The sequence below is a fragment of the Lygodium microphyllum genome, chromosome 21, assembly GCF_053477565.2.
Source record: "Lygodium microphyllum isolate KBCC chromosome 21, Lygodium_microphyllum_v1.1.10, whole genome shotgun sequence".
NCBI classification, from domain to species: Eukaryota; Viridiplantae; Streptophyta; class Polypodiopsida; order Schizaeales; family Lygodiaceae; genus Lygodium; species Lygodium microphyllum.
Window position 1 is genome coordinate 114,344,308 of NC_141155.1, and position 15,077 is coordinate 114,359,384.

The window sequence follows — 15,077 nt, forward strand, 5'->3', positions numbered from 1 at the left end:
AGTTGAGGATGTGTTGGAGGGATTTATGCCTTTGAAATTGAATATGGTGTTGGATGGATCCTTGTGCGAGGAGAGGCTGATGGGCAGATCCATCTTTGAAATTGAATATCATGTTGGACGGATCCCTCTCCTAGCCCTCCGCAGTTGCTTTCTCTTGCGCTATTCCAAATGAGCTTCTCCATTCACATTTTGATTGGGGCTATTGCAGTTTGCCCCTGCTTTGTTGCATTGTTGCATAAGATGGGGAGTTCATTGCATGGATGATAGGGCCTTTGGAGCTGGTGGTTGGGGCCTTCATTTGTACCTGAATAGAAAAGAAGGTGCATTGTTTGGGGGTGTGCTCAGTTTTTCATGTAGTGGATTGTGCTCGTGCTAGTGGGACTAGGAGCAAGCTTGGGTGTTATCCCTCATTTGAGGACTTAGTTTGTGCAGCATAGCATTGTTGACAGCACCTACATTGTGTGTGCTCTTCTCTCCTGCATTTCTTTCAATGGGCAAATCCAAGGAAGAAGACACAAGTATAAGAATTCTTCAAGTGTGAAGTAGACTCTTCTTTTTGCAGAAACCTCTACATAGACCTTCTAGTATATATGGAGCTATGCCAAGAGCTTGTTATGGAGTTGTTAGATTACTCATATTTACATCTACTTCCTGTCAAATTCATTAACTATTTGCTTATATGGGTACTTTATTATATTTTTTTAACTTGCATACCCATTCACTAATATATATTATCATGATTCACTATCACTCTTATATTGAATGTGCCAACATCAATTTTTAGCTATGCATGTCACTATAGATGATCTAAATAGCAAGATGAGCCAACGTTACATAGATGAGAAGCTTTAGGAGATCTTCCCACATATATCTCTGACTCAAATAACACCTTATAGGAACATAGTAAATGTGGAGTTGTCTTGATCAAGCATTCTACGTGTTCTACGTCTATATACTCCAAGATATCAATCTCTAGCTAATGGAACAACCAATGCTCTAGGTTGGCCACAGAGGGAGGTGGCTCAAGGACACCTCACTCAACTAGTGGAGGTGCTAGCTATGGTGGATGCCTTAGGGAGCTATGGACTTCATCTCCCCTCCATTTTAGGTGTGAGTTATGCCAATAGGTTTTTAGGCACAACACATTAGATCGCTGGAAGAATATACTAGTGGCTAACAAGGGCTAGATGATAGCATCCTTATATAAGGAGTTTGTAGAACCCATATCAGTTGATTGATCCTCTATTAGATGGATATGGAGTGGATGCGCACCTATATATCACACTAATGATCGCATGCATATAAGGTAATGAAAAGTCACATGCCAAAGTCCAAGTGGCTAGACCAGGAGGACAAGAGGAGACTCAAAGAGAGGGCTACGGATCGCTCCCCAAGACAATAGTGGCAACAAGGGCACAACTAGAGGCAAAAGTCATACACTATCTTGGAAGTGGCAACCACAAGACCTACTTGGAGAACTTTGTAAGTTCTCTATTAGTTATGTTCACTTTCTTATTTAGATGTTGGTCATTGTAATAACATGATTCTAACAATGCTACTTTGTCTTTTTTGTCCGCAACACTAGATTACAAATCATGATCCCACTAGATTGGAGACCCAACATGTAGAAAGACATGGTTTGACTATTCTAATCAACACATTATATGCACATGGTGGTTTAGTATGTCATGTCTCTTTCATTTTTTTAGTTTTAAGTTCTTGTGATGCATTAAACTCTAGATTGATCTTTGGTTATGTTGCAAATTCTTTCGATAATCCATTGCATTGGGACAAGCTACCAAATGGTAATGAGCTATAGTGATCACTTGGATTTGTAGAACGTCTTTTCCTTTTTTGGCATTATGCTTCGTGTATACTCTTTCTATTGATTGTATATAGCTTTTTTTGGATACATTTCTCTTTCCTTATATACGACTCACATTTAGCGACTTTTATGGATAACTTTTCCTACTTTGGTTCCTTCTCCCTACCATTCAATGTAATACTATGGAATATTATCTTGTTATTATACTTTTTTGGAAATTCAATCAATGGATTCCTTCTTCCTAGTGAATCATGATGTATCACTTTTGGATAATAACTATATATTTCATTTGTAAATAAATTATAAAATATTATTCAATCAATGTGCCTCCATAGCCCTGCCACCCCCAAAAAAAATTTAGTAACCATCACTATTTGCATCAAAAAATAAACTTGGAACCATTGCTATTTACATCAAAAAATAACTATAACCATTGTTATTTGCATTTGTATTTGTATCAGTATATGCATTAATATCTAAATAATTCTATCACTTTAAGGACTTGTATTGGGTCTATATTTTGTAGTGTTCATTTATTGTTGTATCACTTATATCGTCATAATGCTTTTATTCAATGATTAGTATTATCTTTGTTGTCTTATACAAAATCTAAGTACCTCATTTGAATTTGTTACAATATAAACTACTTCTTTTTATATGTTTGGTTAGGGTTTTATACAAGTTTGAATAATAGTCCATGTCTAATAAGATAGAAGAAATGGATAATATGGATTTTACCTTTTCAAAGGTCAGATCCCTATTATAAATAATATTTCTCTACATTCATTAATATATACAGCAGTATGGCTTTCTACCCACCTCGAAATAGACACTAGTTGAAGCGTTAATATACAGGCACACATTTTGATACCTCTTCTGGCACCTATATCAGTAAGCTCATGTCAAAAGTTTTACTAATGCACATTCTAATGGTAGGGCCTAATATTTCAAAATATTTTTGTGTATATTCATCAAAAATTCACCAATGTATCCTTCATATGTTGCGTTGCACATAGTGAGTACCTTTATCTGTATCCAATTTACCACTTAAATTCTCTATATTGGTTTCTTGAAAATATTAGCATTTTTTGCCTCATGGATTTGCTCAAACACATATTTTTTTCAAATATACTTTGAAAATACAATATTTATCTTGAAGAGAGTATTGACAAATTTCCCTAACCAAGTAATATTTTACATGTAATACAAAATATTTTTCTTAAGGGGCTTATATTTGCTACAAATCTCCTAGCTAAACAATATTGTTACCGTGTAGGTAGAGTTTGGCATATGTTGGGGTGCAAATTAAAATAAATAAGAAAATGTGTAGAGGATATAGACCAATGCATAAGAGAGGGGAATTTTGATGTTGAATTTGTAGTTGTGTTTGTGTATGTGTATTGTAAAACTAGTTACATTTCATACAAGAATTTATTCCTTCATTAGTGTACAAATAAATGTTTGAACTTAATGTTTGTCTTGTCTATTTGAACATCACTCTCATCATCTTTACTTTCACATAAATTTTGGGATCCTAGCTCCTAAATTTTTGGAGTTGTGAGGGTAGCCTCTTAACACATACATAAAGGTTGAAATGCTGTAGGAAACAAGGTATCAAATCATCGTGTATGGGTCTAAAATGCAACGTGATCTCACTAGTGAAAATTGGTGGCTGATGTGCTCGGAAAGATGAGTCTAAACACCAAGTCGAGAAACTTGTGGTAGGTGTATTTGCCTTCAAGATCTTTCATAGAGAGTCCCTTGAAACAAGGTTAGTGGGTGCAAAGAAGGTGATTGGTGGGGGTAATGACGTTGCATGTTCTTTATGTGGACGGCCTAACAAGAAGCCCCACGCAGGCGACGCCACCCTCAAACCTTCTGCGATCGAGTTTGGCTTGTAACAGGGTGATAAAATAGTGATTATAATAATGATAGGGGAATCGGCTTATAAATCTGGCAGGGAGAGGGACATGCAAGGAAGGCGCAAGGAAACCCAGCTCCACGTCATAAACGGGCACAAAGACGGATATATATACATAGAGAGAGAGAGAGAGAGAGAGAGAGAGAGAGTCGAGAGCGCGCACGGGGGAAGGTAGTGGCAGCTACCATTTGCAGCTGCAGCCATCATGAGTTCTGCAACGGTTCGCATGGTGTCGAGCGGACGCAATGGGTATGTGGAGACCTGTGTGAAGCCGAGCGTGGGCAAGGCCAGCATTCTCGCATTTGGGAAGGCCTTCCCACCCGTGGAAGTGAAGCAGGAGCTGGTGCCGGATGGCTATATGCGGGATACCAACTGCGACGACCCGGTGCTCAAGGCGAAACTGGAGCGGCTATGTAAGGATCCCTCTCACTCTCATATACATATATTGCAACGTGAAATTTATAGTGATGCCACATTAGCTGCATCTGCAACTTAGAAACTGCTGTTTACTTAGTCTTTGCTAAATATAACATAATTGCGAAATTCCATATTCATGGAGCGTGGTTATAATATTGCGAGTGCGACACCAGAGTACGCTGGGCGGGCTGGCGGGCTGGCGGGCTGGCTGGCTAAGTGCTTGCTCGCTTGTTGCTCATTGCTTTTGTTGCTGTGCGAATGACAGAATTTATTTCATGTATTTCTTTAAATAATGCAGGCAAGAGCACCACCGTGAAGACGCGGTACGTGGTGATGTGCCCAGAGATCCTGGCCAAGCACCCGGAGCTGGCCGTGGAGGGCGCCACCAGCATCCGGCAGCGCCTGGAGATCTCCAACGAGGCGGTGACCACCATGGCGAAGGAGGCGGCGCTGCAGGCGGTGGAGGAGTGGGGGCGCCCCATCGGCGACGTGACGCACCTGGTGTACGTGACGTCCAGCGAGATTCGGCTGCCCGGGGGGGACCTGCACCTGGCCAAGGCTCTGGCGCTGCGGGAGGACGTGAACCGGGTGATGCTGTACATGCTGGGCTGCTACGGCGGGGTGACGGGGCTGCGCGTGGCGAAGGACCTGGCCGAGAACAACCCGGGCGCCCGTGTGCTCCTGGTGACAACGGAGACCACCCTGGTGGGGTACCGGCCGCCCAGCCGGGCCCGCCCCTACGACCTGGTGGGTGCGGCGCTGTTCGGGGACGGGGCGGCCGCCATGGTGCTGGGCACGGAGCCGCTGCCCGTCCGGGAGATGCCCTACTTCGAGCTGCACTGGGCAGGGCAGAGCTACTTGCCCGGGACGGAGGGCACCATCGTGGGCACCCTAACGGAGGAGGGCCTCATGTTCCATCTGGGGCGGGACCTCCCCAAGATCATCGAGGACAACATCGAGGCCTTCTGCAAGGCCCTCGTCCACAAGGCCGCCCTGCAGTCCGGCGGCGCAGTATCCGGATTTAACGACGTGTTCTGGGCCGTCCACCCCGGCGGCCCCGCCATCCTCAACGCCCTCGAGTCCCGCCTCTCCCTCCACCCCGACAAGCTCCTCGCCTCCCGCCAGGTCCTCATGGACTACGGCAACGTCAGCAGCAACACCATCATCTACGTCCTCGACCACATGCGCCACCTCAAGCCCTCCTCCTCCTCCTCTCCTCCTCCTCCTCCTGGCGAGTGGGGCCTCATCCTCGCCTTCGGTCCCGGTATCACCTTCGAAGGCCTTGTCGCTCGAAAACTAGTCTAGCCTGACTAGAAGACGACGACGACGGCTGATACAGGTATAAATTACCACTCGCTCGCTCTATTCGATCGGTACCTTTCCCAAGACCAGCCCCTTGCAAGCTTAATGTTGCTAGAAATTTGGTCTAATCATCCATCCAATATCAACACTATTATATGGATGTCATCTTTCACCTTCCGAGACCGTTTTACTAGGCTTATCACCCAATGCTCGCCCCACCTATTTGTTAGTGCAATTTTATCCTTCTTCCATCTTTCGCAATTTTAGTGATTATCATTCTTCATCTCGCACACTGCCCACCCATCCTTGACACCACTACTTGCCCATCTTCAAGCCCCTAATAAGTCACCCACCGGAAGCATGTAACCAAGACGACATACATTCTTATTTCCTATCTCCATAAGAACTTTCTCTATCATTGGAAAGACAATCGATACCTCCATTTGCAAAACATCAACGGAGAAGGGTTGTCTTTGTATCTCATTGTTTAAAGCAAATAATTCTTCTGTACTAAGCATATGTGACCGTAAGTCAAGATTGTTATCTTCTAGTATCAACTTGCGAGCATATTACTTGTTAAGTGTGTAATAACGATGGTCACTCAACTTCATCATTAGCATCACAATAGTGACACATCACAACTAAGACCATGTTTGCTAGATAAGCTTGTTACACATGCAACTAAAGGGAGTATTTTATTTATCTTTTTTGTTGATTTGATTTATTTGATTAATCTTCTCTTGGATTCGGAATGTTCATCAATTTTAGCATTGGTCGATTTTAAAATAAGAAATGTCATCGTGCATGGCTTTTGGCTTCCTATGCCTTGGAGCATGCCTTTATGCCTTCACCTTATGACTTCAACTTTCTATGCCTTCGAACATTTGTCTTCACCTTCTTCTATGCCCTCATGCCTTCACCTTTGTCATTACGTCAACCTTTGTTTGTGCCTTATTCGTGCTAATGCTCGTCGCAAGCTTCAAGAGCATTGTGTACATCATGCTCATTAAGAATCGTCAAGACATCACACCTTCGAGTTAGGGCCACCAATATCAAATTTTGTTTATGCCTTCTTCATGCTAATGCTCATTGCGGGCTTTAGGAGCATTGTGTAGGTTGTGCTTGCAAGAATCATCAATAGTGCTCAGCTTTCACAATGTACGTTCTCTACATGTTAGGGGATTTTAAATACTAACTTTAAAATGTTGTAGAATAGACATGAGACTAAAAGCATGAATACGTACATATAATACTGAATGCAAGGGTTAGCTAGTCAAGATAAGGTATCTTGAATAATTTAGAGCTCAAAGAAAAATCTTGGGATGCTTTAGTACTTTACCTTGAGAGCTATATTTTAAGTCTTTCACTTGGAATTGTAAGTCCCTATATCAATCCTAATGTATAGATACTATGTTCAATGTGTAGGAAAATATGGAAGCTCTATAAGTGTAGCCTAGTCTTGCTATAAAGCTAAAGTGTGCCCTTAAGGAATGACAAACTTTACCTTGAGGGAGTGATCTTATGGTGAAGGGGATAATTGGCTTTCTTTCATAAGATGGACTTTCATTGTATCATGGTGGCATCTTCTTAATTTAACCAATTAGTAGCCACACTATGAGAATGTTTAATATGAGGAAATTGGTGCCCTTAGGAAAAATATCTCATACTCGCCATGACTAATGCTTTTTAAGTGGCATCTTTTGGCCTACTTCTATCTCATTTATGGGTTTATCTAGGGAAGCAATTATAGAAAAAATTATATGTTGCAACTTTGAATTAAGGTAGATAAAGTTATTCCCCATTTCTCAAAACATGTACCATGTTGTTTATTTACAAGAAAGGCTTTGAATTGTTTCTACTTCCAATGTTGGAATTGCTACTTTTACTTAAGAAGAGAATACCATAACTTATTAAATTTAGAGAGAGATATGTCTCCCCACCATACATGTTCATCAATGATTAGATGCCAATAATTCATCGGAGAAATTTTCAATGTTTGATGTGTGTTTGTAACACAACCTAAGATTTCATCTCTATATTGAAACATTCAAATGAGTTTTGAGCTTAGCAAATCATCCTAAGGTATGCATGTACTCTGCCCATGTGTGTGCACATGCGTGTGCATGCATATGTTCATGTGTGTGTGCCTTCATGCATGCACATGCATGTGTGCCTACATGTATATATGTGTGTATTATTTACTTAACTCACATGCATGCATGTCATATTTCTTAATGGATTATTATATTATTTCTTATTGCTTAGTGTACCATTGTAGGTATTTGTGGTTTTGTAAGCTTCTCTACAACATTAGTATTAAGTACTAAAAACAATGTGTATGATCTTATATTTGGAATATTAGTTTGTTTTGGTGGCCTATTCACATTTTTGCAATTTTAGCTCTCATTATCCTTTATAGTTAGCAAATGCAATGCTAGAAGCAAATTTCCTTTCTTCAAAATAAAGCCAAATAATCACTCACTCGCTTGCTCGCTCGCTCGCTCCCACACACACACACACACACACACTCTCTCTCTCTCTCTCTCTCTCTCTCTCTCTCTCTCTCTCTCTCTCTCTCTCTCTCTCTCTCTCTCTCTCTCTCTCTCTCTCTCTCTCTCTCTAAACCCTAGTGCATAGATAGTGTGAACTTGTTCAAAGGTTTTCAAACCTTTTCTATAACCTCCCCCTTCTTACCCTAATTGCAAGATGTACTCAAAGACTTTCTCAACCATATTGGCAATCTTGCCAAGTCAATCTAAGAGCCAAGCCCATTGAGAAACACCTACCCCAATGAGTTTGAAACTTGGAAATAGAAAATATGGAATCAAAATACTTGCTTGTCAAATTAACATGTATGCATGGCTAAGCGAAAGGAGCTAGAGGAGAAGTAAGCTAAGATAGAGGAGATGTTGGCTATAGAGTTGACTATATCCAATAATAATATTGAAGATGAAGTCAAGAAAATGACAACAAGAGTGCAAGAGGAGGTATAGAGGAAATCATAATAAGGAATTTAAGAAAATAAGGTCACTGGCAAACTCTTTTTTTTCAATACTTAATGAGGCTAGATTTCAAAAGAAGATTGAGTCACTAACTAGAGGGACATCCTAATGACTGTGACATGAAGAAACACAAGAGGAACTAGATGATGAAGAATGCTAAAAATGTTTGGAATCGCATATGTTAGAAACCCAAGTAAGGTCAATACAAGAAAAACATGGGTTTAATTCGTAATGCCATGGCACATCACTAGGAAACTGTAGAGTTTGGAGCATTGTAGAGGAGATTAATATCACTCTCTTTTGTGTGTGTGATGCATGATATAGGCACTAACACTTTCAAGGTTTCAACATATATGTCATTCAATAAAAAATTATATTTATCTTCATTCATGGTCTTTTTAAATGAGTCATCCCCCTTACCCACGCACGTGTGCATGCGCACACACACCACCACTACATGCAAAAACACACATACACATGCACACATATATGTGTGCACACACATACAAAAATTTTAATTATTAACTTTTTGTTGTTATTTGAGAAAACCCAAGTGGAGTGAAAATTCAACAAGTAGTATAAAAATTGTAAGAGATTTACAAAACCATATCGAATTAAGAGGAAAAGATTCAAGAGAAAAAAGAAAAAGTGCAAACTCTACTTCACCCAAAAGAGTAGGCACACAAAAACCTCCTTATTGAAACTTTTTTTGGTGTTACTAATGTATTGGGTATAAGCAAGAGCATAATGTAACATTCTCTAGAATTTTGAGGACAATATGCAAGAATAAGAAATAGTCTCTTTCATCCCTTTTGTTGTAAAATCGTTCGCAACAAGTTGTAGACTGTGCAAAAGAATATAATATCCAAGAGGATGAAGTTCTTTGGTAACCATTGTAAGAGCTTATCAATTGAAAATGTTTGTCATGTGCATCGATCAATAGTCAATCGCATGTGTAATGTTATATTGTAGAAGCCTCCTCATTAGGATAGATAATGGGATATTTTTAGCCTACTAGCTACTTTTAGAGGTTTTTGGTAGCTAGGCTAATGTAATTAACAGCTAGATACTCTTAGACATTTTTGATAGCTAGTCTAATGTTTCATGTTTAGAACTCAAAATTTAACACTTATATACAAAAGTTGCATAGTTTGACTGAAATTCTATCCCAAGGCACATGATATTAAGAGTTTTAAATAACATTTCATCCCATTTTGTAAAATCTTGGCTTTTAATTGAAAAGTAATTTTCTAACATTTTATGATTAAGAAATCATTAGGGTTCTTTTATTTTTACCCAACTCCTAATGAATTGTTGAGTGTGGAATCGATTGGATTTTTAGCTCTTTTATTGTTTATTTGGAGCTAAATTGCTTGATAGATGCATGATTTTGTGGATTTTATACTCCGGGAAGTTACTATATGTATATCCTCTACATCACATGCATTCAAGGCCTATTTATAAATATCCTTATTTGTGATTTTTTCTTGAATAAAAAATAACCCTTTCCTATTCAATCCGTAAATAACCCCTTTATATTACACCCTTCGATATGTAAAAAATGTATAAAAATGGTATTTTAAAAATACCTTATTTTGAAAGCATGTGATGCACACATATATTCATGAGTAACTTACCTGAGATTTTATATCTTTTATGAGTGGAGTGGTTTGGATGAATTTAGTTTGTTTTGAATATATTTATAGCTTATTAACATTTTGTTTTAGTTTAATATGCTCTAATGTACTCCATTGGGTGATTGTTTGGTTTTGATGTGTTATATTTATCTTTGTCGAGCTTGATTTTCCTTTTGTTTGAGCTTTATGGTTGTGAGTGGATGTGTTGGGATATGATTAAAGATCTTTTGAATGCATTTTGATTGATTAATATGGGTTTTGTTTGAACTATGTGGGTTTTATTGTGTTCTACTAGCCTTCTCTAAGCTTCTAAATTGCTTCTGTGATCATCTATATGCAACTATATGTATTCTATTTGATGGGTTCTTAGCTTGGAAATGTTTTCCTGATTTAAAAAGAGGAGAATATAAGCCCTTATTAGCTAGTTCAAGTAAAGAAAGTAACAGTTGAAGACTAAAGCTAAAGACTTGGAGTGACAATGTAGTTGCTCACTATGAAGAGTCACTGTAGTGGCTCTAGTACCTCTTCATATCAAGCATGCCCTTTGGAGGGTGGCTCCATGACCAAGAGAGGATGTGGATGATTCTTCCATTGTATGTTTGTATGAGAGAGAGAGAGAGAGAGAGAGAGAGAGAGAGAGAGAGAGAGAGAGAGAGAGAGAGAGAGAGAGAGAGAGAGAGAGAGAGAGAGAGAGAGAGAGAGTGTGTGTGTGTGTGTGTGTGTGTGATTTTTAATGCCAAAACATTGTATATGTGAGAGAGATTGTGGGATTATGAGAGCAAAATATTGTGGATTCTTTGTTGAAGATATGATTTGAATTCTATATGATCATTTTCCATTGATATAAACTTGTGGACAAGTTCTTCTTCTTTGGGATCATGGAAATGAAGAATATTATGTGTTTTAGTGAATCTATTACCATGGGAGATACAATCTATGATATTGCATGAAGTTTTGTTCATGTTTTCCTTGTGTGGTTCGATATGAACATGAAGGCCTCGCTTGTTGATGCTACAAGATATATTTTCTTGCAGTCCTTTCCCAGTTTCCTTGGTGTTCTCTCTTAAGATATCCATGTTTTAGTGTGTATAGAGAAAAATAGCAATTAAGAAACACCCAAACATGCTAAAAATAGAGAAAACATTACTCTTGAAAGGAGAAGAAGTCATTGGAGAATGTAAGAATTCCTTCTATCCCAAAAGACTTGAAGAAATTCATATCCAATGCCACTTTCTACAAGAAATTCATCCTTCAAGGAGAAAACACAATCCTATTCTGATACAAGCCCTATATGATAGACCATTCCAACTTTCTCCTGAAGCTATAGAAATATGTACCATTGTAGTCACTTGTCTAGAGCAAAGCTAAAAGAACATAAGCAAGGAGATTGATTAAGAACGAGGGACTTAGCCTTCGTTCAAGATTTTCTGGACTAAATCAAGTGGGAGATCATGTAGAAGCTTTAGAAGTCTTAGTCTCAATGAAAGTTCACAAAAAAGGAAGAAAAAGAGTCAGAATTTATTCATGGGTGCATAGTAATGGGATATGTGCGATGCTTGGTAATATGATAATCTCATGTATGTTCAACTAACAACCTTGCTAACAACCCATTGGAGGTTGGTGGATTGGATTTTCTTCACAACATATATTATTGAAACCCTCATAAACTAGTATTATTAGAATGATGGCATAATGGCTATACTAAGGTGAATGAGTTTTGACAACTTTAGAACCAATTTTCTCCCTCTCTCCAATGGCATGAAGGATAAACTCAGAGACTATGAGAAAAAATAAATTGAAGAAATATTGGCAAGAGAGTCTTCTAGATACTAAAGTGAGCAAGAAACCTTATGTTCCCTTCTATTAGAGCATTAAAAAGCTAGATGGAGCCAACTCTCTAATAAATGAGTTAATAAAAAGACAAGCATTGGAGTATCTCCAGACGTATGTGAGAAGATAGAAAGCAAAGGATAGAGTAAAAAATGAACAAGCAAGATAAGAATCATTTGACGCCCTTGCAGAACTCTTTACAAAGTCCCAATGGCACAACTAAACCAAGGTCCCCTTCCTAGCTAGATACATCCTGAAAATATTGATAATCTTCCTATGGCATAGTCCCATTGCTAATTTTTTAAGAAGAGTTCAATAAAGACCCTGATATAAAATGCAACAAAATTTATGACAGCGTGTGTCGCCAACAATGCTAGAACCTCAAAACATTGACTAGTGATATTCCCTACCACTTTTAAGGGCATGGCAGTCCAATGGTATGATAGATAGGTAGCAAGTTCCCAAAATAACTCATGAAGATACTTCAAAAATGCACTTGTTGGGGTTGAAGGACATCCCATACTCCTTACACATTGATCAAAGCACTATTGCAAATGTCTCCAATGCTTGCAGAATAGGCAAAATACATAGAAATCACCTAAGAAAACTTTAATAAAATCATGTAGATAATTTTGAAAAGAAGTCATCATCACCTACTACTGAAAGGTAATGGGGACACTGCAAGCCTAAAGCACATTACCGTTCCATAGACATAGGTTCCCCATTCAATGGTGAAGTTGCCTTGGATTAATATTTTTTGCAATCTATACTTTGTTATATCCACTGAATCCATCCAAGGAGGAACACAACTCATGATTTGAAATTATATCCACCAATTGATCTATGACGTGGATAGGATAATGATCTTTCTTTGTTTTGCAATTGGGCTTTCAGAAGTCCACATAGATACAAAGCTTCATATTCTTCTTGGACATCGCCATAATAGGTGAAACCTTTTCTTTGTTGACCACTAGATAAATAAATTTTGATTCTAAAATCTTTAGCAACTCAATCTTCAGTAGAGTAGAGTAATTAGGATTCATTCTTTGTTGGTGTTATTGTACCAGTTTGGCATCAAGCTCCAAGTTGATGTGATGCTATTATACAATAGAATCTATCCTCTTCAGATCCTTGTATGACCATGCAAATACATCTAGGTTCTTCAAGAGCTCACGCAATGCCACTGACTCCTCTTTAGGAAGACCATTGTCCACATTGAGATGTTGTTTAGTTCTATCTGCATATGTAAATGTTAATTGCTTTTCACATTCTCCTTCTCTTGTGAATGTGCTCTCTGCACAGCTTTAGAACATAGGTTGAACTTCTTCAAGGGAGTTTCTCTTCATCAGATGCTCCACTAGAATCGGCATTGGTTGCAATAAGATTCGACTCTTTTAACACCATAGGGGGTTGAAATGGAATGAGGTTCATTTTTTATTGCAAATGGAATAGGACCACCTCTTGATTGGATGATTCATCTTCTGATGTTGCACCTAGAAATGCCACTAGTGCTCATTGGCATGGAGCATCATCATTGTAAGGAAGAAGTTTCTTCTAAATAAGAAATACTCAAAGTGAACCAACAAATATGACAAAATCCATAACCAAGGTGGCCATAACTAATATTTATATTTCATATGAGAGAAATATAACTATGGGAAATGTGGTTGGTAGAAAGATGCATGCCTCTTGCAATGGTGCAGTTGAGTACTCAGCCCTTAGATATGGCAGGAGATCCAAGAATAGAAGTCCTCAAGAAGATTATATGATTAATTGAAAAAAGATAATGAGCCATGTTACATCTCAGTCCTATACTCTTTCGTAAACCTATGCTTCATTATGAGCCTACTTGGCCTAAAGAAGCTTTGTCCTCAATTTGAAGTGATCTGAAACTTACAATGGAAGATACAAGAGAGCTTTAGAGGACATAGATCCATGCAAGAAGGAAGCCCATAATGTGAAGTAGGTCTCCCTTGAAACAAAAATTACAAGTGAAAGAACTATAGACTACTGTAATTGTATAGTCAAGGTAGTCGGAAGGAAAAATACCATAACTTGAGATATCCGTGTCCAAATCCAACAACTATAGACTAATGTAATTGTATAGTCAAGGTGGTCGGAAGGAAAAATACCATAACTTGAGATATCCGTGTCCAAATCCAACAAATGAGGTGTCATTAGAAAATAGACACCATATAGAAGCTTGTCCATCCATAAAGATGACATTTTGACCAAGCTATGACAATTTAATTTGTGATAGAAATTTAATCAAGCAAGCTACCCTATTCAAAAATTCATTGTTCTTCATGTAAAAGCTAAGGAAAAGAGTCAAGATATGAGAATGGCTATCAAGTAGACTCTTCAATGGGTAAACTCCATCATTTAATAAGTTATTCTAGAAACGTTTGTTTCCACAAAACTTTCTCTTGCTTTTCTATGACTTTTTCGATCTCATAGATTATGAGACTATCTTTATCCATGGGAGATAATTCTTCCAAAACTTGAATGGCTAAACCCACATACTTCTTTAATTGAGAACATGGAAGATATCATGAATGTGCATTGAAGAAGGCAACTCAAGCTTATATGAAAGCTCTCCAAGTCTCTTGAGGATTTGATAACGACCATATGACCTATGAGCCAGGTTGTTATGACATCCTTTTAAGGATGCATACCTAGACTTAGGCACATTGAGAAAAACCCAATCACCTTCTTCAAATTCCAATGTTCTTCTTTCTCATTTGCATAAGCCTTCATGAGATCTTGAGCTTTGTGAATATTTTCCTTACATTGACTCATCAAAACTTCCATCTTCTCAAGTCCACATCCTTAGCTTTTGAATTCACTTCATCATGAAAAAGAGCGGAAGGTATTTGCACTTTGTAACTATGCAGTGCTTAGAATAGTGACATACAATTCTCATATGATGAGTATTATTATAGAAAAATCTAGCCAAATATAACCATTGGTCCCAAGAAGCTTGAGTATCATGGTAAAAGTAACAAAGATAAACTTCTAACCACTTTTATTGATGTTCTTCATTTGCTCATTTGTTTGGGGGTGATATGCCATGCTAGAAGTCAATTTGGTGCCCATAAAGAGAATAGACTCTATCAAAAATTTCCCATAAATTTAGTGTCACA

The 15,077-nt window shown here is 38.4% G+C and overlaps 1 protein-coding gene across 1 annotated transcript; it reads left to right on the plus strand.

The window, feature by feature from the left end:
* The first annotated feature begins 3,870 nt into the window (after positions 1 to 3,870).
* Positions 3,871 to 5,979, plus strand: LOC148018454 (type III polyketide synthase A-like). Its single transcript, XM_087662100.1, has 2 exons — positions 3,871 to 4,159; positions 4,462 to 5,979. Exons 1-2 carry the CDS (start codon positions 3,952 to 3,954, stop codon positions 5,466 to 5,468), a joined length of 1,215 nt encoding a protein of 404 aa, XP_087518226.1. The 5' UTR covers positions 3,871 to 3,951; the 3' UTR covers positions 5,469 to 5,979.
* The last annotated feature ends 9,098 nt before the right edge of the window (positions 5,980 to 15,077 follow it).